Genomic DNA, 22,887 nt, shown 5'->3' with positions numbered 1-22,887 from the left:
TGCATTGGTGTTCCCATTTGGAAAGAAATTGAAAACAGTCATGGAGGTCTTTAGGATCATTCAAGATGGTAACAGGCTTTGATGATACAGTATGTTATTGTACACTGATGTGAATTCACACCATGTTCTCTGTATGTACTGTATGTTCCCTGCAGCTCCCTGCAGAGAAAGCATTTATGAATAGAGATGAATGTGCAGCTACAGAGGAAGCTTCTTACATTTTCACAGCTTTACACTCTCTTCATTACATTGAGGGTTTACTTACCTTAGTTTGAACTCTCTTAAAAATGCAGCTTTGAATAGAAACACTAATGGTCTCTTTGATGATGAAAAAAAAAAACTTAAACACACACACAAACATATGCATTGCCAACTGGTGTACAGATGCACTAAGTCTTGAAACACTTCAGCCCAGCTTTAGCTGTAGAGCTTCAAACTCCCTGAGGAAAGATGGAGAGCCTCTGGCAGAACAAAACTGGAAGCGGAGAGTGAAACAGGAAAAGACAGAGCAGAGCAGGTTATTTTCTGTCTCCTCTGCTCCTCAAGTCATCAATTTATTTTACCTGCTAGAGATAAGGCAGGTAAAAACAGGTCTTGTGGTGTCTGCTTTCCTGACAAATACAGAATGACATACCTTAGAAAATACCATACCTCAATATCTTTACTGCATGGGCTGTTCAATGCCATATTGAGCTGGGAATCCCTTCTCTTACATACAGTATTTATACTGACTTTAAGACTTCTGACGCTTAAATCCTCTCTTTTCTCTGCAATGTGTGGAGACTGATAAGGATTTGGGAAGACGAAGTAAAGCACAAATATTTATATTTATGCCCTTTTTTTCACCCCATACAGCCTGAGACTGCGGAGCCAGTCAGGTTTCTTGCATGCATCACATGTGTCCAGGTGATTAATTTTTCAGATGAGAGAGACTCACACATCGCTATAAACAGTAGCTGAGCTGCAGTCAGAAATAATGGTATTACTCCTTCTAACAGAGCTGCGTTTTCTTTGTCAGAATAGTGTTTTCTAGGTCTGCATAAAGGTTACAAATTAGACGTTCTGAGATTTTTTTTTTACATGGGAAGATGCTGCAATAATAACAGCCGAGGTCACTGATTTATGCCAAGGAGGATGTCTCTGCAGCATATAAAGCAGAAGAGGAAGTTGAAGAGTATTTCTCAATTATGACTTGCCCAGTTCAAATGATGGTTTAATGTGTTAGGCTGGCAAAAGCTGGGAATGACATGTTGATGGAGAGATAATTTCTAGCTTGTCTTTCTGCCTCCCCGCCCCCCTCCCCTCAGAGGAGTTAATTGGCTTTAAGAAAATGGAGACAAGGAGATAGGAGTAAGGGTGTTAGAAAAGGCAAAATGGAAAACCGGAGATGAGAAGAGAGTCATAGCCAGATAAAGAGGATAGAGAGACGTTTGGGGGTGAGTGAATAGTCATTGAAACAGAGAATGTGGTAATAGGAGGAGAGGAAGTGTGGCTGATTGAGAAGAGAAAGCGAGAGGAGAGACAGAGGGGGTAACCCTCCTTGGCTGTCACAGCAGTTTACACTCATTAGCAGAGCTCTGCCTTTGAAGCCCTTTATCTCCAGCGGCACGTTTCACAGGATGGGCAGGGAAAAAACACACACACACGCAGACATGCATATGCAAACATACTGCACACACTAACGCGTACTAACATTTAAAAAGCACACACAAAAGAAAACAAAACACACATAAACCTACTCAGATGCATTGAGCCACAAATCACCCACACTAATCATTCTCAAGTCCTTGTCCAATTATATAAGCAGTGGCTCCTTATGTAAGATGCTTCCCCTACGACTGACTATCCATAATGCATGAAGTCTTGTATTTGGTTCATGGTGACACATCCTACCTTCCTCCACAGCTTTGCTGTATCTGGGCAGACCAGAAAAAAAACACCAAGAAGAAGAAGACGCTCATGAAGCTTAGCAGAAGGAAGCTCAACTATATACAGCAAATTTAAACCACAACTCACAGATGAAGAGTTACCTTTGTGTTTTGTGTCATTCCTCATTTTGAGTGTCAAAATTCCTTTTGTTTCCAGTAAACTTCTCTGACCTCACCAAAATTCAATGAAGAACTTAAAGCTGCACTAATTGATATTTTTTATACTAACAAAGGATGAAATGACTATGTGTGATGTGGAAAGTGTCCCTAGTAGTGACGAACCCGCAGAGAATCATCACCCAACTCTGCAGGTGTCCTCAGCACAGAGCATTTTAGCTGCTTTTATGCTGCATTCATATATTCGTCAGCAGAATGAGAAGAAATAGAAAACCTCCCTTTATTCCGATTAGCTTATTATATCAAGCTGGCTACCCCCACTGCCAGCCTTGTAGTCACACTAGATAAATAGCCTAAATTAGCTCCTTTTTTATTTTATGTATTTATAGAGACACATAAAACCAGATACAGAGTGTATAGGTAACATATTCATGTAGATATTTCTTAATGTAACTGCCAGTGAAGCTGCTTTGCAACCGTTTTGCCATATGTTGGTTGACACTTCTGTTCGTCAGTTGGAAGATATCATATCAGGCTCATGTGAACAGTTTTCCCCACTCGGCTATGGTGTGAAGAATATGATGTTAACTCATAGTTCATCATTTTGATTTTCCAGCTAGTAAACTCTCTCATCAACCCAGTTTCCATCCAGCTACAGCAGGCAGCTGTTTTGAGTGAAGAAAGCTCTGATAAACTAATTGCATGCTAGCTGGTGAACATAGTGTAGCTATTAGCAAGAAAAAGAGACCGATATTTTTTTCATGAGTTACAGAGACCAAAACAGGAGCTAAAAAGAACAGTGAATGTTGGACTTACTGTACATTTGTCATGTGGACAAACAACTCTAAATAATGCTAATGTCGCTACAAACAACTGTTTGCTAGCATGTTTGCCGAAAGGCGATAATGTCAATGTTGTGTTTATAGCTTGTTGTGCTGTCCTCAAGTGGCCAAAAAAAATCAATTCACACAGTTTCTAGTGCCAAAAATTATTTTCACTATCTAATAAACAATTTGTGAATACAGGATATATTTCACTGCCATTCAAACAGGGTCAAATGTAAATGCTTCATTTTAATGAGACATACTGTTCGAGAGATGAATTGCCAGACATTACAAAAGTTTCTCTGAGCTGCTTCTTTAACAAAGAGAGGACATATCTCTGAAAATAGGCTATTCCCCTTTACACTCACTAAACAGAGAAGGACTGCAGAGTGCTAACATAAAATTGTTCAGCTACAAACTGACTGAACCATTATATCACAGTAATAATGAGAAGGGAACTGTTGTGGTAACACTCTGCACACTCTGCAGAACACATGATGCTCCGTCACATTACTAGAGACTTTCTCGTTATTATCTTTCTCTGTGAGACAGAGCCTCAGGGTGTGTTTGTACTCAACGGGGAAAGCAATGAGCCTCACATTGACTTTCCACAGCCCATTTCCCCAAAAATGTATTTAGCGAGATTTAGAAATGAACTGATTTTAATGGGGACATTGGGATAAAAATCAATTTCTTTCTACGTGTTCTGTGATGATAAGCTAAAAAACTTTCTTTTCTTCTTTAGTACAGTTCAGTCTGAATGTTTTATTGTGAATGTGGTGCACTGAGACACTATTTTAGCAGCCAAATATCTCTTCTTGGAAGCTTTTGACCGCACTGTTTTCAGACTTTGATTTGAACAGGAAAACTGAGGTAAAGTCCCAAAAGAACAACACGAAAATGTGGGTTATGGGCTGGCTGAGCAGCAGCAATAAGTAATTGATTAGAGCAAGTAGAGACAAGCTGCAGAAAAAGAAATGAAAAGAGTGAAGCATTGAGAAAGAAATAGCACAAAATGACAAACAACAGGAGGAGACACACAATATTTTATACAGCACTATGGATGTAAGTTGAAACAGGCAAACTAACTGGGGATATTCAGTGATTATCAATTATTTTCAGAATAATCCATAAAATATAACTAACTAGAGGGCAAACAGCTTGCACAGTGTGATGACAAGATCCTGCTGGAATTTTCTATTTATATCTGATAAACCAAAGTAAACAAAAATATTTAAAGACTTGCACCAGAGCTTCTAGAGCAAATTTGTTTTAAAGAAGAATTTCTTATCTACACTTATTTAGCGGCATTTAAGCCATGCTTTACACACTTTTTAATCATATCTGCAATAGATTCACTTCCCTTATTTAGATTATGACAACTGCATCTTATATTTACTTACTTTATATTTACTCTATATTTATTTCACTTTGATTCTCATCTCTCTTTACATAACTGATGTAATTGACAGTCTGGAGATATTACAGAAGCTAGAACACCGTTAGCAGACTGTCAACACCATTGTCTCACCAAATTCTTGTAGGTCAAAGGTCACAGCCCCACTGAACTTTCACTTTTTCTTTTCCATTTTGAGAGTTTCATTTGTCTGTTGAACTGACCCTCTAAACACAGATGACAGCTGTAATATGTCTAAATTGATCCTGCAATAAAAAGTCTGTGCCTGTTGTTACTAAATTAAATTATCTGTTGAAAGACAAAATTGATGGCAATGTTATAAATCCATAGAGTTGATCAATATGTGTCCCTGCTGACAACTGTAATAAATGTGTCTAAAGTTTCACTTCAACGTTGTTTTTCTTGATTCCTACTTCCCACATTCCTACATTTCAAACAACACTGCTGATTCAAGATGGCACTGAATCATTGACTGCCGCTCAGCCAAATATGGTGTGTGAAGGAAAATCATCAGAGGAGGAGAGTAATGAGTGCTAAGCTCTGTAATGATCCTCTGAAAATGTTCTCTGGTAATGCTTTATGTTCGAGTTCAATTTCATTTACAGCATACAAAGTTCAAAAGGGAAAGTTTGCACAAATGTAGCTCATGCAAACATAAATACATACACTGGCACATACACACAGCACACTTAGGATAATTCAGAGCCATCAAAGTGGTTTGAGACAGACAGGCTGGAATGGCCTTGGTAACTAAAAGACTGTCTCTGCCTTCCACTGTGATGATAATAGAAAAACCACACACACCATCTGCACACACACAGCCAATACAGATCTGAACAGAAGAACAACAGTGCTATCAGCAGCATCATTCAGATTTTACCAGACAGCAGCCATGAGAGAGTTGCTTATAAGAATGGAAGAATACAGAGGAAGTGGCACAACAGATCAAGGCGAACACAGAGACCTCCTGTATCTCCTCTGTACTGTTTCCCCCCATGACAGCCCGAGAAGAGGGGGAGGGGGGGCACACAGACAAAGAGCATGGTCAATTATTCACTACATCTTGCTGCAATCCATTACACTACATTTATTATATATCATATGGCCAGTGACATGCCATGCAAGCCTGAGCAGCTACTCTTCCCCCCTGCTGGAGTCAAAGAGATTTCCTGCAATTCATCACATAAAACTAATGCATTGGCACTGACATGAGCGAAGGAGCAAACGCACAGACGAGCCCACACACTGACACATGCAAACAGCAAACACACACACACACACAAAAATACACAACTATCTCCTTGCTCTGTGTCGCTCTGTCTCCCTGGAAAGTGACAAAACATGATGTATGGCTGCTGCCAGTTCCATCACAATGGTCACAGGTAAAAAAAAGAAAAGAAAAAAAAAGCATAGAGAAGACACTTAGACACACATATCACCATCACTGCCCTCATCATCACAGATAAGCACCCTGCAGCACAATCACTGACAGCTACAGACTCTACACTACTGTCTAGGGTTTTGTCATCTCAATAAATTTACAATTCAATGATGAGAATTTTTCTTGTGTGACTTTTTTGTCAGGCATTGTTGGTATGTGGGTCGACCACTTTGGTCCAGACTCAAATATCTCAACAACTATTGAATGAATTTTTTTGATGTTGCCCATAGGAAGAATCCTAGTGACTTTGGTGAGCAACTGACATTTCCTCTAGCGCCACCAGCAGGTCAAATCTTTCACTTATCCAATGAAATATCTCAACATCTACTCAATGGATTGTCACAAATCTATGTACAGAAATTCATTGTTCTCAGGAAATGAATGCTGATGACTTTGACGATCTCCTGACTTTTCTTTTAGCACCACCAGAGGTTCACATTGGTAAAATGTTTCAACAACTATTGGATGGATTGCCATCAAATTTTGTCATACCCCCTCAGGATGTATTGTAACAGCTTTGGTGATCCCTTGACTTTTCATCTAGTACCCTCATCAGGTCAACTTTATTTTGATTTAGGAACAAATACCTAAAAAAAAAAACACAAAGGCAATGGATGCGGCCCATGGGAAGACAGGGTTGGACATCCAGCCCCACTCACAATGAGACTCACGTGACCTTTTCCCTTTTCCGGTTCTGGTTATTTCTTATTAGGCCTCATTCAAATCTTATGAGGAGTCAAATACGTTTTATTGCAGTGAACTGTTGTCTTAATGTTACGTTAGGATATGTAGGTAGGTTAGTGGTTAAAACATTTAACATGTGTGTGTGGTACCCTACTCGACATTAGCTAAGCTAGCTACATATCAAGAAATGTTGGATTAATTACTGGCAACAGAGCTGTAACATTAATAGTAACAAAGCAAACTCTGTTAAGGAACAGTCATTTTAATTGTGTTGATTTAGAAGCTAAATCAGCTGCTGTGAATTCCTATCCATTCTATTCTATCCTTTTTAGCTGTAGTGTGGTGAGGCTTAACTAATTAGCTCAGTCGCTACATTAGCTCCTTACATTATGCAAGTTCTTTACTTGATAGCTAACGGAAATGTTGCCGTTTAACCTAACTTCAGTTGACCAGAATGCAACTAACGCTAAGAGGACGGATAAACCTGAGACAGCAATTAAGCTTTCACAGGGTTAAATTAGATTTTTAGAATTTTAGAATTATGGTTTGGTCTTCATTCACGACTCAGTCCACCTCTTGGTTTTTCTTGTAATGTATCGATTGGTTCTCCACAGGCCGACACCTGCTCTCACCAAGGAAACAGGATCAAAGTACAAAAAACAGTACAGATGATGCTCAGTTAAAGACAGTTAACCAGGGAGTTTCAGAGAAGAGTCTGTTATTTCTGATAGTTGCTAGAATCTGGATAATAATGTTTTTAGTGTGGAGCCGCAACAGCCAACAAGAAGGAGAGGTGCAGACTTTTCATTTGGTGAGCGCTTGGCTAGAGTTTACAGATTTAATGGACTGTTAAAGTGGATGAAAGGTAGATATACTGTAACGTGTATGTGTCTTAATGTGGAGAATTAACTACAGACGACTCTGTGAGTGTGAGAATAACCAATACAGCTTTATTGTTTTACACAATTTTGTCAGATTTAACAATTCCAAGCAAATTGTATTTAAATTTTAAATTAAAATGCTTTTTTTTTTTTAAACACAAATAGTTTTATCTAATTTTAAGCATAACAGTGGAACATAGTTCATTGCATTTGCCATTAATTTGATTACTTTATAAGATTTTTTATATGATTATTATGTGGAGATACAAAAATATCCCTATTATTATTGTCAAGTTGATTTCAAACAAGAAGCTCAGCCCTAATGTGCATTCATTTTGCTGTGGAAAGGGTATTCAGTTTTCTCTGTCGAGGTCTTAAAAAGCATTAAATTTGATTTCAGAAAGTGTGCAGCAACCATGCTTTCAGGTAAACACACGCTTGAAAATGTCATTTGTATCTAATGTTACTTGAACGACCGTGTAATGATTGGCTGTCTTTCCTTTTGATAAGGTTGTGTCAGCAGCATGCTATCCATTGCACTAAAGAGGAACCAGATATCCCTTTGGCAGACACCTATTGCTGTCCATGTTGTATTTATACAACAACTCAAAGACATGCAATACAGTATCGCCTGCAGAACCAGGTGGCAGTGGGCCACTGAGGTATGGTCTGAACATACAGTAGATAACATTATATTATTGAGATAAAATTTATATTGTCTCCCATATGGGTGGGTTTATTTACCCACAGGCTATGGAGGAAAAGAGAAATGAGGGGAGCTGTTGGGTATCCAGTCTGAGAACTCACACCCTGGCTTCTTCTCTCAGCTCTGCCAGCTGTGTGCAGGATTTTCAGAATAAATGGGCCATGCATTGGTGAGTGGGCATTTTTACCCCCAGTACAATGTTCAAAGAATGTATTGCTCTTGGTTTCTTTTTCTTTTTTTCTTTTTTTTTTCTTTTTTATTTTTTTATTGATCTTTAAAGACAGAATGAACAAAAGCTACATAAACAAAATTAACACCTTCTGTACCTTTTTTTGTTAGTAGGAGATTTCTTACAAGCCACCAACAGTATTCTCAACAAATATTCATCCTTCTTCCTCCACTCCAGTTACTCCGGCTTAATCAGATACATCAGCTCAAAACCAAAAGCAAACTTTTTTTTATCATTGACCAACATTCTGCTTTTGTGTCCAAGTTGATGCCATGTTGCTTTTCTTTTAGGAATCAGACAGTGAAGTAGAGGACAGCTTGGACGACCCAGAGAAACACCTCAGAGAGACGGCCCTGTACTCCATGAGGAAGGCCCAGATTCTCCATCACAGATGTCCTGAAAACAAGGGGCACTTTCTCTAAACTTTCAACTCACTCTTAATGTTTGTCATCAATCTGGTTCAGCTTTAGAATATAAATTGTTAATTCTTGAGTCTTTTGCTTTCTTTTTACAAGTTTGGTACATTTGGAACAATGTGTTTCATTAAGAGCTTGATTTGTCAGTTAGTGTATTATCTAAACTGTAAAAAGAAGCTCGTGTTGTCCATAATTGTAAATTGTTTAGCAGGGAAATGGTTTGAGATGGGCAAGTTTCAGATGTTATCCAAAGACGATTACATTGAGAAATGTTTGCATGTGCAGTCATTGTCTCTGATGTTCATGATGAACCACTGACCTTATAGAGTGTAGAGAAAAACCAACATACAGTATCACACTGTTACTATTGCATTTTTATTAGTGGAAAGAGTGGCACAGCTGTGTGAACTCTTAAAGAGGCTGTAACAAAATGTCTTTTCCCATATTGTAACTTAATAGATGTGTTTGGCATTATTTAACACCCTGTTTTTTCTGACTTTGAAATAGTCTTGTTTGAAGACTAAAACAATTTGATGGGACACAGAGAATGCTTTAATTTTTCCAACAGGATTGATATGCAATTTAATGTTGACACCTTTACACTAAATTCATCTCTGTGGGACTGCTTTATCTTCATCTTTATCTTGCTTTATCTTGCATCATCTTGTCATGCTTTCAGAATCAAAACCTTTTTATAGGATCTGTGTGCTTTCCTTTGTGTTTAAATTTAAAGCTTAGTAAGATTTTGACATTTCTGTTTTGGCGGGGACCTGTCTAAGCTAATATAATAGAGGAGATGCAGAAAGAAAAATTATTTAAAAACTAGAGTCAGTAGTTATTGAGTTTGGATGCAGGCCACTGTATGCAGCACAAAATCTTCTATATTTGGCCTAAAAAGTCAAATCCTCCCATGACATAACATACTGCAGCATATTTAATCAGAAGTGTGTTCATTGTAGCTAAATTGATAGAACCACTTTTTCCTTTGTTACTCACTAGAATTATCTAATAAAGAAAACCCCAATTATCAAACCATACGCTTCCATATTATTTAATAACATTGAAAATTACTCACTTCACACACAACATATTCCTTAAATTAAGTGGCATTATTAAATGACAAGTAGCATTAAAGAAGTTCTACATTTATGTAAACATAAACTGAACAATAAAAATACTTAAGTAAATGCTAATAAAATGAATATAAAATAAAGAAGTGCGTAGACTAAGTAAATGATGGACAAAGAAATGACTCATTTGTCTTTTTTTGTCTGATATAATTCCAGATTTGCCATTTAGTTTTATACATGACAACATTTATGTACATTAAAAAGAACATCATGAAATCCTACAGTGCGCAGGTGCAGCAAGTTAAATAGGACATTGACAAGCCTCCAAAATTCCCACTTGTACTGAACGAAGCATGGTTGACTACTGGATGTAGGCGGGGATATTCATTCCGATGCAGCTTCAAGTGTACTGTGTGTTTACTGCCAATTAGTAAATGTTAGCATGGGTTAGCAACAGGTTAAACTACAGTGATCAACATGGAAGACATTATACCTACTAAACATTAGCTTGTTAGCACTCCCATTGTGAGCACATTAGCATTCTTACATTAGAATTTACCTAAAAGCAACACCGTGCCTAAGTACAGCCTCACAGAACAGCTATGGATCTTGGTCTTGTTAAAACCTCTGGCCTTTGGAACTTTTCATAAATGTTACATGTCACACACTGCAGCTGAGTGAATGGACAGCTGAATCTTCCAGTTTTGGTGAATTGGCTGATGCTCTCAACCAGAGTGCCTTAAAAGTATACTATGCAGGATTTTCCTAAAAAACAATGTATAGACAAAATAGATGTACAGACAAAAATAATCCCTCTAAATCATCACTTATGACCCATTCGAGGTGTGTGTCAGTGTGTTTATCTGCAGAGACCCTGTCCTCTGACTGCATTTTCTTATTATTTTAGTGTGTTCAGGACACTTCTGGGTGTCAACCTTTGGGCAGTGGGTGAGTAGCCCCCAGCCAATAACAACGTGCAGGGTGTGAGCTCGGGACTCATAGCGTAGCAACCAGATTACATCGTTGTCTCCATCTTTCTCTTCTGCTCCGCTCTGCTCTCTATCTCTGTGTCATGGATGCATAAAGAGCTGCAGGTCTGTGTGTCTGCTAGACCGAGGGCGGGGCTGAGTTACACACACACAGAACAGAGAGGCCACAGCGGACAGGATGAAGCTCTGCATTCACAAAAAATCCGGCAATGCAGCACCTTCCCGCAGGATTGTGCGGAGGTGTGGGGGTGTTTATTTGTGCTTTAAAACATAACTTCCATGAAACAATCAGAAAATAACATTTTATTTATCTGATTCACGGCTTTGTTCTCACCAGCGCCGCTCACTCTCTTCACTCACTCTCTGGCTCGCTCGACCACTGCTGCTCTCTCTCTCTCTCTCAAGATGACTGATGATGACAACTAGACAACCACAGAGGAGCATACTCACTTCCATACTGGTGAGGTTACAGCGATGAGTCCCGGCAAACCATCCACTGTTGGAGCACTGGTCAATATCCACATCCTGCAGATTGACATCCACACGTACAACACCCCTGCAAGAGAGAAAGAAGGGAAGAAAGAGGTGAGGAAGAGGGAGAAGGAAGGTGGATGAGGACAGAATAATGAGGGACAGTAAGGTTGTGGAAGTGAGACAAAGCAAAGACGGAAAGAGTGGGGAAAAGGTGAAAATGTTGTATGGGGTTAATCAAATCAGTGTGAAGGAGAGAAGGAGAAAGAGAGAAAGAAGCAGAGGCAGAGAAGAAAAGCGATGCACAGGGAAAGTAAGGTCAAGGGTGGAAGTAGCAAAGTGATGATAATAGAGAGGAATGAATGAAATGGAAAATAAATCATGAGTGAAAGAGGTGAGCAACAAAGAGAGGGAGGAAGGACGATAAAGAGAACAAAAAACAGAAGCCAGGCTGAAATTTTAATAAATACTTGCAAAACAAGGTTATGCTACTTCTTGCCAGACATTACAGAAGCACTTGGAGATGCAGTCAGTATAAAGATTATATTGTTTTGGTCAAAAAAAGGACACTGCAATATCAGCATGCCTCAGGCTTTCTGCTTACTTTTTTTAATAAAACACAAGCCTTCCCCTATTAAAAACAAACACTTTATTTTCACATTTTATCCTCCTCATTGTTAAACCCTGATGTAAGATGTGTTTTTCTCTTCTCATACTGCATGCATGCTAAACAGTAGTACTGTTTTTACAAAAGCTAATTGTTACTTGACAATATTTGGATGCTGTTAATGGTGTGAGGTTATGGACATACTGGCGTGATGGACGTGTGTCACGACTGACATCCAGGGTGTTGACTCTGGAGCTCAGTGCCCAGTGTACCAGTACCAGTCTTGACTGGTCAGCCTCATGATTTGCCTCACCAGTTAAACTCTTTACATATACTGTATCTTGTTGTTTCAGTTCCTGGTTGCAGGCACTGTAGTATTTAGCCACACTATAGCAGGTGGGCTGTAAGGGTGGCAATATTAGTCTGTTGGTCAGTTCACCACTTTAGTTCAGACTGAATTATCTCAACAACTATTGGATGGATTGTCATGAAATTTTGCACAGACATTCATGGTCCCCAGAGGATGAATCCCACAGACTTTGGTGATCCTCTGACTTTTCCTGTAATGCTACCATGAGGTTGTTATTTTTGTTTTTTAGTGAATTATCTCAACAACTATGGAACGGATTATCATATCATATGGTACAGACATTCATGCCCCCTTCAGAATGAATTACATTAATAATGTTGATGATCCTTTGATTTTTTCATCAAGCACCATCATCAGGTCAAATTTCTTATTAGTCCAATTTGTCCAATGTCATTCCATCAGCCTCAGTTGTACTTTGTGTTTGGTGCTAATTAGCAAATGTTAGTATGCTAATATGCTAAATTAAGATGGCTAATTCAAGACAGTTAATGCAGCCAGCTTTCTTCTATACATGAGTTCTTGGCTTAAAATAATTTTTGTGCACATATTAATAACTTGATTTGGATGATGTAGACATTTAACATATTGTGCAAAAACAAAACTTTGAATTAATCAAATTAATTTGACAGCCCAGCCTTACTTTGGCTACACATACTTGTTAGTAGGATCAATTTATTGCTGTTTTTGGTCATTTTAATGAGGTTTGTTGGCATTAAGAAAATATAGAATATCACCAGACATATCCTTATAGACTTTATAATTTAGTAATTAAGTTCTTTTAATATATGTGTAGACAGCTCTGGTAGTAGCTTTTCCTATTTTCGTGTTTCCTTTTGTTAAATCAATATAAATTTTTATCACAGGTGTAATGTGTTCTCTGCATTGCAGGTATGAGATGTTTTCCCACTAAAGGTGAGAAAAATCCTCCAGTTTCTCTGCATGTGGACCCAAACATCTCTGCAGGAAGTTGGTGCAGCTTGGAGTTCAAAACATGGAGACTGCTGGCCTCTGCAGCAGTGAGCCATCACAGATCCACACTGTGAAGGGAATAACGTTAAATACTGTTCAGGGATGTGACTGCAATACAGAATTACATGAAAACTGGGACTTAAGCTAGAGGAGGTAGGGGTTTACTTCAGCTATCCTGCTGTGTCCTCGACAATAGAAGACTTTATCTCTCACACACACACACACACACACACACACACACACACACACACACACACACAGACCATACTAAGTCTTCCTTCATTAATTTCTTCCACCAACATACAAGCTAGAAATTCACATGCACTCTCTCTCTCATCCTCGCTTACATTCACTCCTCTGTGGTTTTGTGGATGAGCCTGACACCCGTTACCTCCATCTGCCTGCTGGGAAGTGGAACAAACAACCATGGAGAGCGGCTTTGGCCACCGTATCTCCTCAAGAACATAACCAGACAGAAAGAGAGAGAGGTAAATGCATTGATACCTGTGAGTGAAAGAATGTGAGTGTGTGTACTGTATGTGTGTGCGCGCTGCTGTCAGTGTTTACAGGTCAAAGCTTGGTAGAAACGAAAAGCATTAGAAATAGCCAAGAAATGTGATAGATGTTGGATCTGAGAACCATCTGTGGACACATGCAATGTAACACTACAGGCAAAAATTCTGAGCATTGCAAAGCAAAACTACAGCAACTGCATAGACACTCGATAGTTTGATGGTGTTAATTATTGTTATTTTTTAAGATCTTGTTTAAAACGTACTTCTGTTTTATATTTGTCACAAATAATACAAAAATAAATTGCTTCTTTACTTTGGCTTTGAATGGTACTTGATGGAGCACTTAAACTTTAATGAATAATTGCCAGAACAAATGATTCCTCACTCTGATTAACACAAACAAATGAAAACAATTGTGAGGATGATTGAAAGACTCGATTAAATGGTAAGAAAAATCATGTTTTTCTGATAATTAAGGCTACATGTCCCATAAACCCTCCTTTGCTTCCTAGCACACGGTGAATGTTGTGATTTATCGTCCCTCCTCTTTCAGGCAGCTATGGAAGCCAATTTCTGCTAAGAAAAGAAAAAATACATGAAAAGTTAAGCATTATAAAGATAAGAAGACTCGTTGTTGGTCAAAATTAATTTTACTTACAGTTTCATAATGTTGACTTAGTTTCCCACAATTCTGATTTACCAGGAGTGTATTTAATTTTCATCATGCATAACTTTTCATCTTTTTTTTCCTTTTCCTTGGCATAAATGGGCCTCCATACACCAGGTGCTTTTGTTTTCTTTCTGTGGCTCTACTGAACAGGATCTTACAAATTTTTCATTAGTCGTTCACTTTTCCCCACCTGGCACACCATTAATCTCTAGACAGCATTAGCTTCATCTGCTCTGGACACTGTTTTCTAGCTGTTTTGTGCTGTTGCTCTAAAACCTAACCCAAAGGTGAGGCTAGTGGTGCCTTATTCTCCTAGTGATGGTGTCATTTGTGTATTAATGTGACATCTCAACATTACTGTAGTGATGATTTACAGATGTCAAAGTGGTATTCGTAGCACCTTTAAAACCAGCTGCAAACCACATAAACATAAATAATCATAATGACCTCTAACAGGAGCACTGAATATAAACAGTGCCCTGCTGTGCCTCAAGGTGCTCCTCCTCCCTCATTCCCCTCCTCATGATTCTCCTTCAAATCTGCAACTATAATCTACATTTTAATTAGGTTTACAAAAACTAATGGCCTCTCTCCGACTGAGTTTTAAAGTTGGCCTGGAAGGGCATTGAGAAGGGGAGAAAAAAAGATGAGAAAGATGCTGCTTAGAGGAGGAAGGAAGAAGTGATGGTGGAACTGACTCCATCATCTACACTAGCTTATGCTTTTCTGTCCAGAACCAACCAACTTGCTATTTTTAGAAATGTCATCACAAGACTGAGATGAGTGGAAGAAGCAGCAGAAAAGTTGGAGACCGCAACTAAGATTACAAGAAGCAGGGTGAGGAGGAAAACAGTATGCATCTGATTGTGTGCTTGCAGCCAATCTTTAAACTCAATTAGATTTACACTGCATCTTCCTACAAGACACACTCTGGTCTGTTTCTTCCAGTGTACATCAGAAAACCCAGCTCAGTTCTCTCAACTTTTCGTCTTTTAAAAAATAACTGCTCTGGCAATATCCATTATTTTCACCATTATAACATCAGCCAACAAAAATATTTTTTCTCAGTGTGAGGGATTTGATTTTTTTTTCCCCCTCTGGATAAATGGGATTGGGAAATGGTTGGGATTAAATGCGAAAGAGTTAAAGTATCCTTTTCTTTGTCTAATTTTCACAAATCACCGTCACTTGTAAAATGTCCTTGCCTGAACTTGAATAGTTGACAGATGAATTGTGACTTGCTTCATTTAATGACACTTTACATGATCAGATGCGAAGGTACACAAGCAGAGCTGCCATTTCTCTCAACTATCCAAACATCCTCATCGTTGTATACTGATGGTTTTATATAGAATGCCTATAGCATTTATATAAAAAGCCAGATATGCAGTAAGTCATTTTTTTGGAGATGAACAATCACAGAAACAAACTGACACTGTACTGTATAAAAGACACACTTTTACACACCTTTTAAAAAATTGAAAGTAATTGTGTGTGTGAGTACTATGCAAGCTAAAACTGATAATTTGATGATTCTGATTCATCTTTGTCATATCTGGATGCTATGCAGCAGTAGCTGTACAGTTCCCAAAAATGTCCAGAGCAGCTCCTGGCCACGTCATGAGCACCATGAGTGACTGTCCCTGGAGCAGGTAGTGATGCAGCACTTTGCTCAGGGACATGTTGTCAACAGAGTGGATGCTTGCCAACTTGAGGCCCAAATCACAAGCACGACACACTGCTGTCTATAATATATCATCACCATTCACACTGTTGCAGTTAAGATAGTTTACCTAACATTTTGCTGGAGGTGTAAAAGGTTAGCTCCAAGAATTTACCACAGCACAGAAGAACAAATTAACCAACATGAAAGACCAACCCTCTGTCTTTTCTTAACAGGTTTTCTTGAAGATTGATGAGTTACCTGATATTGAATTGGACGTCTCGCTGTTTGATACATCTCGACTTAGACTACCGTAAGGGTTAAAGTGCACCTGAAAATCCATGTGGCTTCATATTGCAATTGTTCATCTTTCATTGTTTATTCATGATTTAATTGATCTTTTTTACACACTTGGACCGGAGCCTTGAAATATAATATCCTTGGGTGTTTTTATGCACCTAACTGCTATAAGTGCATGCACACACACAAACACAAACGCCAGCATGTATAGATCCCTTCACCAACAAACACACTTTGTAAAGCCTGCAGTGCTCATTAGATTGCGGCTGCAGAAGAGACACACAGCTGTGCTTTGACAGGCGAGCATATTAAATGAGAAGGGTCTACCTGTTTCTGTGAAGCTTCTTTTACACCATCTGGTTCTTGCATCAAGGCTCCAGTTCAGCAGGATCCATATTAACATTAAGCTTCAGAGTATATTATTGTCAGTCATATGTGGGGTCCTTAACTATGGCTGACAGATAATAACTGTAAAGTGGTTTTAATGGCTGCAATTGATTGATTGAATGACTTTGCCTCGCTTAGGAAAGTTTTTGTATTCCTAATAATGGAAGATCATAATACATGTAGGCTAATACACAACTTCTTTCAGTATTTTGAGCACAACAAAAGTTCTCAGAAAACAAACACAGATCTGCTCTCCAACAGCATATTTTGCTTCTTTGTCTTTCTTTTCCTCTCTGTCTCTCTCTTTCACACACTCACACTTCCTCTCACCTGAACTCTGGCGCAGAGTTGCTCCTCAGTCCATAGAAGCCAGCAGACAAGGTGAGCAGCCAATAGGGCACAAACGCCCCGTGTTCACACTCCAGGTACGGCGCCGACCACTTGATCTGGTTTTTGTCCAGAATGTAACTTCCACTCTTGGTGCCCGGTGCGTCCTGGACCCTTCTGTGCATGTGTGGTCTCCTCCCGTCCCTGAACTCATTATACCAGTCGGACTCTGGGCTCTTGTTCTTCAGGTGACGGTGCGCAGAGCTGGAGAGGTCCTGCAGCACCACCTCCTTCTCGGTTCTCGTCGCCTGGAGAAAGACGTGGGGGCCCGGCGTCGGCGCGTCCATGTGGAAGGTCACCACAGCCCTGTGGATTTTGGGGTCCCCCTCGAGGATGCTCTGAACCAGCGCGTGGTACCAGTGGATGTCCCTCTGGAGGGTTTGCTCCCTGGACCTGTTGGCCTGCAGGATCATATTCAGGAAGTTTGTGGCGTGCGCTACAGTGTCCAGGATGCTGTGCAGGGAATAGTGTGAGGCGACGTGCAGGCCGCCTCTCAGACTGCTCAGCTCGTACCTCCGTGAACAGTTAACCTGCCTCAGCGCCGAGGAGTCGCCGGTGTGCAGGAAAGCCGTCACCACCCTCGGCAGGTCCTCCTCAATTTTGTGCGCCACCACCGTGCGCTCGGTAGCTGGTACCGAGTAATAGGTCGGGTGGTGGGGCGGCTCCCTGTTGATGTTTTGGGTGCTAAAGATCTGGGTGTTCTTCTCGTCTTTGTCATTATCCGACCACTCCACATATCCGTAGTTTGATCCCAAAACGAGCCCTGTTTGCAGGAGCAGCGGGACGACCAGGAGAGCCATCGTTCCTTTTCACAGGCACAGAGAAGAAACCGTGAGCACTTGGCAAACTGTGGCGAGCATAACCAAAGCCACTCTCTTTCTTCTGCTGCTTCACGGGATTAGAGACACTTTGAGGCGCACACACCAGAGGATGTCCTGAATTTCATACTCACGATCAAGCTGAAAACGATGAAGGCATCCGTGCATCTTTTGTACGCGCCAGGTAGAACACAGACTTTCCCTCTCTTCTTACGTTTGTACAATATCAAACAGCCGCCCAGACACCCCTCAAGCACCCTAACTCACATAAAAAAACAACATTGATTCCTCATCAATCTGCAATCCAGTCATATGAAGCGACGTTATTGCCGAGCACTCAGCTCTCTTTGTACTCTTCCTCGGAGAAATCCATGTGAGAAGAGTAGGATGACGAGGAACGGGGCAAATTGTTCTTGAAGTTCTGTCCCTCCCAATAAAACCCTAATAGGCCACCTGAAGTGTCGCCCACTACGGTGTGTGGTTGTTTCTCACTGCCTGTCTGCCGGAGGTGGGCGGAGCATGGGAACGACAGGAGCTGTCCGGTGCTGAAAGTAGCGCCTGTAGGAAGAAAAGCGAGGCTGCTGCTGTTGGTGGTGATGTAGAGATGTCAGTGATAAGGATGGAGGAGCAGTTTGGCAATTAGATTGAATCTAAAATTAGAACAGAATAGCGTGGATGCGCGAGAGACCAACAGGATACAATTGCAGTATGTGTACAGTATGTGTTAAACATGCGTTTCTGTGTACACTCAATACATTAAAAATGTATTGACACAGGAACATTATACCCATATGCGATTGTTTGTCATCTTCCTCCAAATCCTGCACTCAAAAATGTGTTTTTGTTCATTCAGTTGGATGTTTGAGCTTCACTGTGCAGATTGATGTATGTGCAGAGTTTGACACTAGAAGCTGTTTTCACATTCATCTGGGAAAGTTTCTCTGTGTTCACCTTGAATCTGAGTTTAAGGTTTATACTTACAGCATGATTTGTGACATCAAAATTAATTTGGAGCCAATCATATGCAACTTACACAATTGTGATGTGGAAACCTGAAGCCTCCAGTGCACAAATACTGAGAATGGACTTTTCAGTCAAGTATAGGAGACATCTTGTGCCAAGCAATTAAACTTTTAAACATTGCAGATTTATAGATTCTGGATTTTTCAAGGAGGGGAAAGGAATATAAGTAATTTTAAAAATTTGTAATGTAATTTAACTTTTTTTTTTTTTTTTTTTTGAGGAAAAACCATGTCATAAACACATTATCATTCAAGGTTAGAGAAGGGAGCTTGTGACAAGAAAGTTGCCTCAGAATCCTCAGACCAGCAGGATAAATCTCGGTGGGATAAGTGAAAAAGTAGTGCTTGACTTTTCCTCATTACCACCACTGAGGTGCCCTTGAGCAAGGCCCTTAATCTCAAACTGCTCTAGTGGAGCCGCTCAGTGGCCGGCAGATCAGACTGTGGCTTCCAGGCATGAATGTGTGTGAAGTGTTTGAATGTGATCAGGGTGTTCCTGCAAAAGAGAAGCTTCCTCTCAGTGAAACTCCCTGAATAACTGTGGTTAAAAAAACAGAGTATTTTTATATTTATGTCCTTATTTTTTATATGTCTGAGGAGGATTTTTAAACAATTGTCATAATCAAGGCTGAGATATCTTGACTTTTAGTCTCAAGTATAGGTGATAGGCCAAAAATACTGAATCCTATATTTCTCATAATACATCTCTTTAGTGCCTCCCTGTCTGTAGATGCCCATGTCTTTCATACTCCATGCCAGTTGGTGATGGAGTCTTCCTATTAAAAAAAAAAAAAAAGCAGTCTCCACACGTAAGCCAAAATAAGCTTGATGACATCATCAAGGTTGATAAATGGATTGCACTTATGTTGCACTTTTGTATCGGACAAAGCGCTTCACAGTTTGCCTCCCTTTCACTCATTCACACACACACTCACACACACAATGGAGCAGCCATGCAGGGCACTGCCTCCCATCGCTTCAGAGTCACTTTGACATGTGGACAAAGGCAGCCAGGGAGTGAACCACCAACCCTGCAATTTATGGACAACCTGTTTACCTCCTGGGCCACAGCAGCTTTCCAGGGTTACTTGGAATACACAGAACATATAATACAACTATTTTCTCAGGCTAAGCAGTACTGACCTTGATGAGTAAACTGAACCTGATGTGCAAAATATGGGAACTGCACCTTTAATATGCTACTATAACAGCCTAGTGAGGTCAGGTACTGATAAGCGGTGATGGGGCCCAAAGGTGTTTGATGGGTTTCCTTCACACCAAAACTGAAAATCAGTTTCTCTTTGCGTACAGGGACATCATCATGTTGAAAACAGGGAAAGACCGTTCCAAAACTTTTTCTTAATTGGAATCAAGAGGCCGAGTCCAAACATGAGAACCAGTCCCAGACCAAAAGTACACAAAAGTATGTGGACAGGGAATAGAACAGATCAGAATAGAAGAGTGTGTATGGTGGAGAGACTAACAAGAGACATTTATATAGTATATTACACTATTAGGTATACTACATACGTTTCTATGTATAGCCAGAAGTATGTGGACACAGGAAAATTACACTCGTGTGTTGTTAAGTATCTCATTCCAAAACCATGGTCATTAATTTAATACAGCCTCCATTCGTCTGGGAAGGCTTTCAACAAGATTTGGAACCTCTCTCTATGAAAATCAGAATCTATGAATATGCAAACATTTCTTCTTTCAAAAGTTTAACTACTAGATACAAGATGGCCTCTATTTCACAAAAAAGTTCATTATCAGTTTATGTGTACCAGAGGTTTCTCGTTTTCACATCACACTTGTGTAAGTTGCATACTGGACCATGATGGTTATGTGTGATGTCACAAAATGCTGTTCGTACGAATGTAAAAACAGCCTCCCAGTGTCAAATTCTACACATACATCATTCTGCACAGTGAAGCTCAAACATCCAACTGAAGTAACAATAAGTAAAACACATTTTTGAGTGGAGGGGAGCTTTAAATAGTCCCAGGAGGTCCAAAAATGAAAAACAACCCCAGTCAGAAGGTACACGAAATGTGTAGACAGGGGTGTCCACATACCTTTGGCCATATAGTGTATATGTTATATACAAAGACACAGTTAAACAGACAAAATTAAAACATAGAAATGAATATGGGTACATGTAGACAGGACAGATTCAATGAGATGGACTGTCATGTGCCTCTCTTACTCTTTAAAAAACACATTTGAAAAACATGACAGCATGGTTTTTGTAGTTCTGTGCGTCGTCTCCGTCTGCTCTGACACTCTCCAGGGCTCTTCAGAAGTCAGCCCCAGACTGTAAATGGGTGTTGCAGAATGCAGCTCGCCCGGGGTGAGTTGCAGGCCGTTGCCATGGCAGTGGAAGGTGACGACTGTAGAGATCTCCCCATGCTTCCCATTGCTTGCTGCAGCCAGTAATGAAGAAGGTAACCTGTCTGGCCCTGCAGCATCTGCAACTAGACCTGTATAACTCTCACACACATTCACACTCACACCCTACATCAACTTCATACTTGAACCTCCCATTGCATGTCTGCAGCCTCCAGGCTCCATCAAAAAAAAGGTGTGTGTGTGTATGTCTGTCTGTGGCGGAGAGGGTGAAATAGGCGGAGAAAAAGAGAACGCAGCAGAGAGGGAGCATCAGAGGGAAAGAGACGAGAGACTGTACGAAGTGACTGCTCCTGCCCCCTCTATTTCATCTTCTTTTACAAGCTGCACTGCCTCCCCTGGCCTGATGAATATTTGATAGTCATTTGCTGCTTCATCTGCATGCTTTACAACTTGGGTCATACGACCGCAACAGCGGTAAAGGCTGCTGTACCAGCCGTTCTTTCACCCACGCTCTCTGTTCTCCCAGAGGTTCCTTTAGATTTCTTCAGAAGAGAGCAAGGGAAGGGAAAAAAAGGGTATTTCCTCTGCTGTTTTTTTTCTCACATACAGGTGCCTGCTGTGCTACCATGCAGTGAGCTGCATTTAGATAACAAAAAAGTAAAACTGGAAGGCGCTGTCAGCACGAGGGTAACCAGGGCTCAACTGGTGTTTTACTCCAAAAAGGTTTACAATGTTGTGCTTTTAATGGAAAATCTTCTGTCAAACACCAACACTGGAAAAGAAACACCACTTTATTTATATTTGTATTAATTTTTTTATTCCTCATCCCTAAAACATACAGATCACTGACAAGAAGCTAATTTTCCCAGGATTATATTGAGTGGTCTGTCTTGTATATTGTAATGATATAAGATTAAAACACATATTGGCGTGAATTTATGTCATCTGTACAGATTCATCATCCTTTCACAGATGCAGTTTACTGTCATAACAGCAGCCTCTGATATTAAAAGCTTTCAACTACAGCTCCCCATCTGTGCTAATATAGAGGCTGTGAACATCAAAGCTCTATAAGGATGGGAAATATTTTTACACTTTATGCTGTACAGCCGCCTAAGTAGAGAGAAGGTTATATAGTTACCAAGTTTGTGCTGAGTTTGATGTGGAGATGGTTATGACTACTATTTTGTAGACAGTGTTGTGTTAGGGAAGTAATCCAAGCTCTGTTGCTCACCAGAGCAAACTCTGAGTCCAATCGATCAGGTGTGTGATAGTGTAGATTAGAAACAGGCCACTTTAACTTCATATATGCACCTCCCTTACCCTCAGTAGAATCAGTCACACTGTTAATGGCCAGTGGCATGACTGCAAGATCGATTGCAGCTGCCTGATGAAGATGATAACGGCTGTTGAAAATTGTTCATTTCCCATAGGAAAAGTCAACCAAAGGACGGAGAGTTTGTCAACCAAACCTAAGATGCTGGTACAAAAATCGATTTGATCCACAAGTACCAACACAATCTTCCCAGTGAATGGTGTGAGTGTGTAGTGCTACAGTATCTTACCAATTGATGGCAATACAAAAGGTGGTTCTTTAACTAAGGACATGTTGCCCTGTTCATCAAAGTAAAATGTGCAGCTGGTACATCCTGGA

The 22,887-nt window shown here is 40.1% G+C and overlaps 1 protein-coding gene and 1 long non-coding RNA gene across 2 annotated transcripts; one reads left to right on the top strand and one right to left on the bottom strand.

Annotated features, from left to right (window-relative positions):
* The first annotated feature begins 8,080 nt into the window (after window positions 1–8,080).
* LOC137193794 (uncharacterized) lies at window positions 8,081–8,719 on the top strand. Its single transcript, XR_010930892.1, has 2 exons — window positions 8,081–8,167; window positions 8,518–8,719. It is a non-coding gene; the product is annotated as an uncharacterized lncRNA (long non-coding RNA).
* LOC137193793 (metabotropic glycine receptor-like) lies at window positions 8,156–18,246 on the bottom strand. The gene is made up of 4 exons (XM_067605164.1): window positions 17,994–18,246; window positions 16,985–17,846; window positions 11,153–11,258; window positions 8,156–8,623 (listed from the first exon to the last, which is right to left on the bottom strand). The coding sequence occupies exons 1-4, from the start codon at window positions 18,025–18,027 to the stop codon at window positions 8,567–8,569; spliced, it is 1,059 nt and encodes a 352-aa protein (XP_067461265.1). The 5' UTR covers window positions 18,028–18,246; the 3' UTR covers window positions 8,156–8,566.
* Between the last annotated feature and the right edge of the window lie 4,641 nt (window positions 18,247–22,887).

Source organism: Thunnus thynnus, chromosome 12, assembly GCF_963924715.1.
Source record: "Thunnus thynnus chromosome 12, fThuThy2.1, whole genome shotgun sequence".
Classification (NCBI taxonomy): Eukaryota; Metazoa; Chordata; class Actinopteri; order Scombriformes; family Scombridae; genus Thunnus; species Thunnus thynnus.
This window is presented reverse-complemented; position numbering and strand designations above follow the sequence as displayed.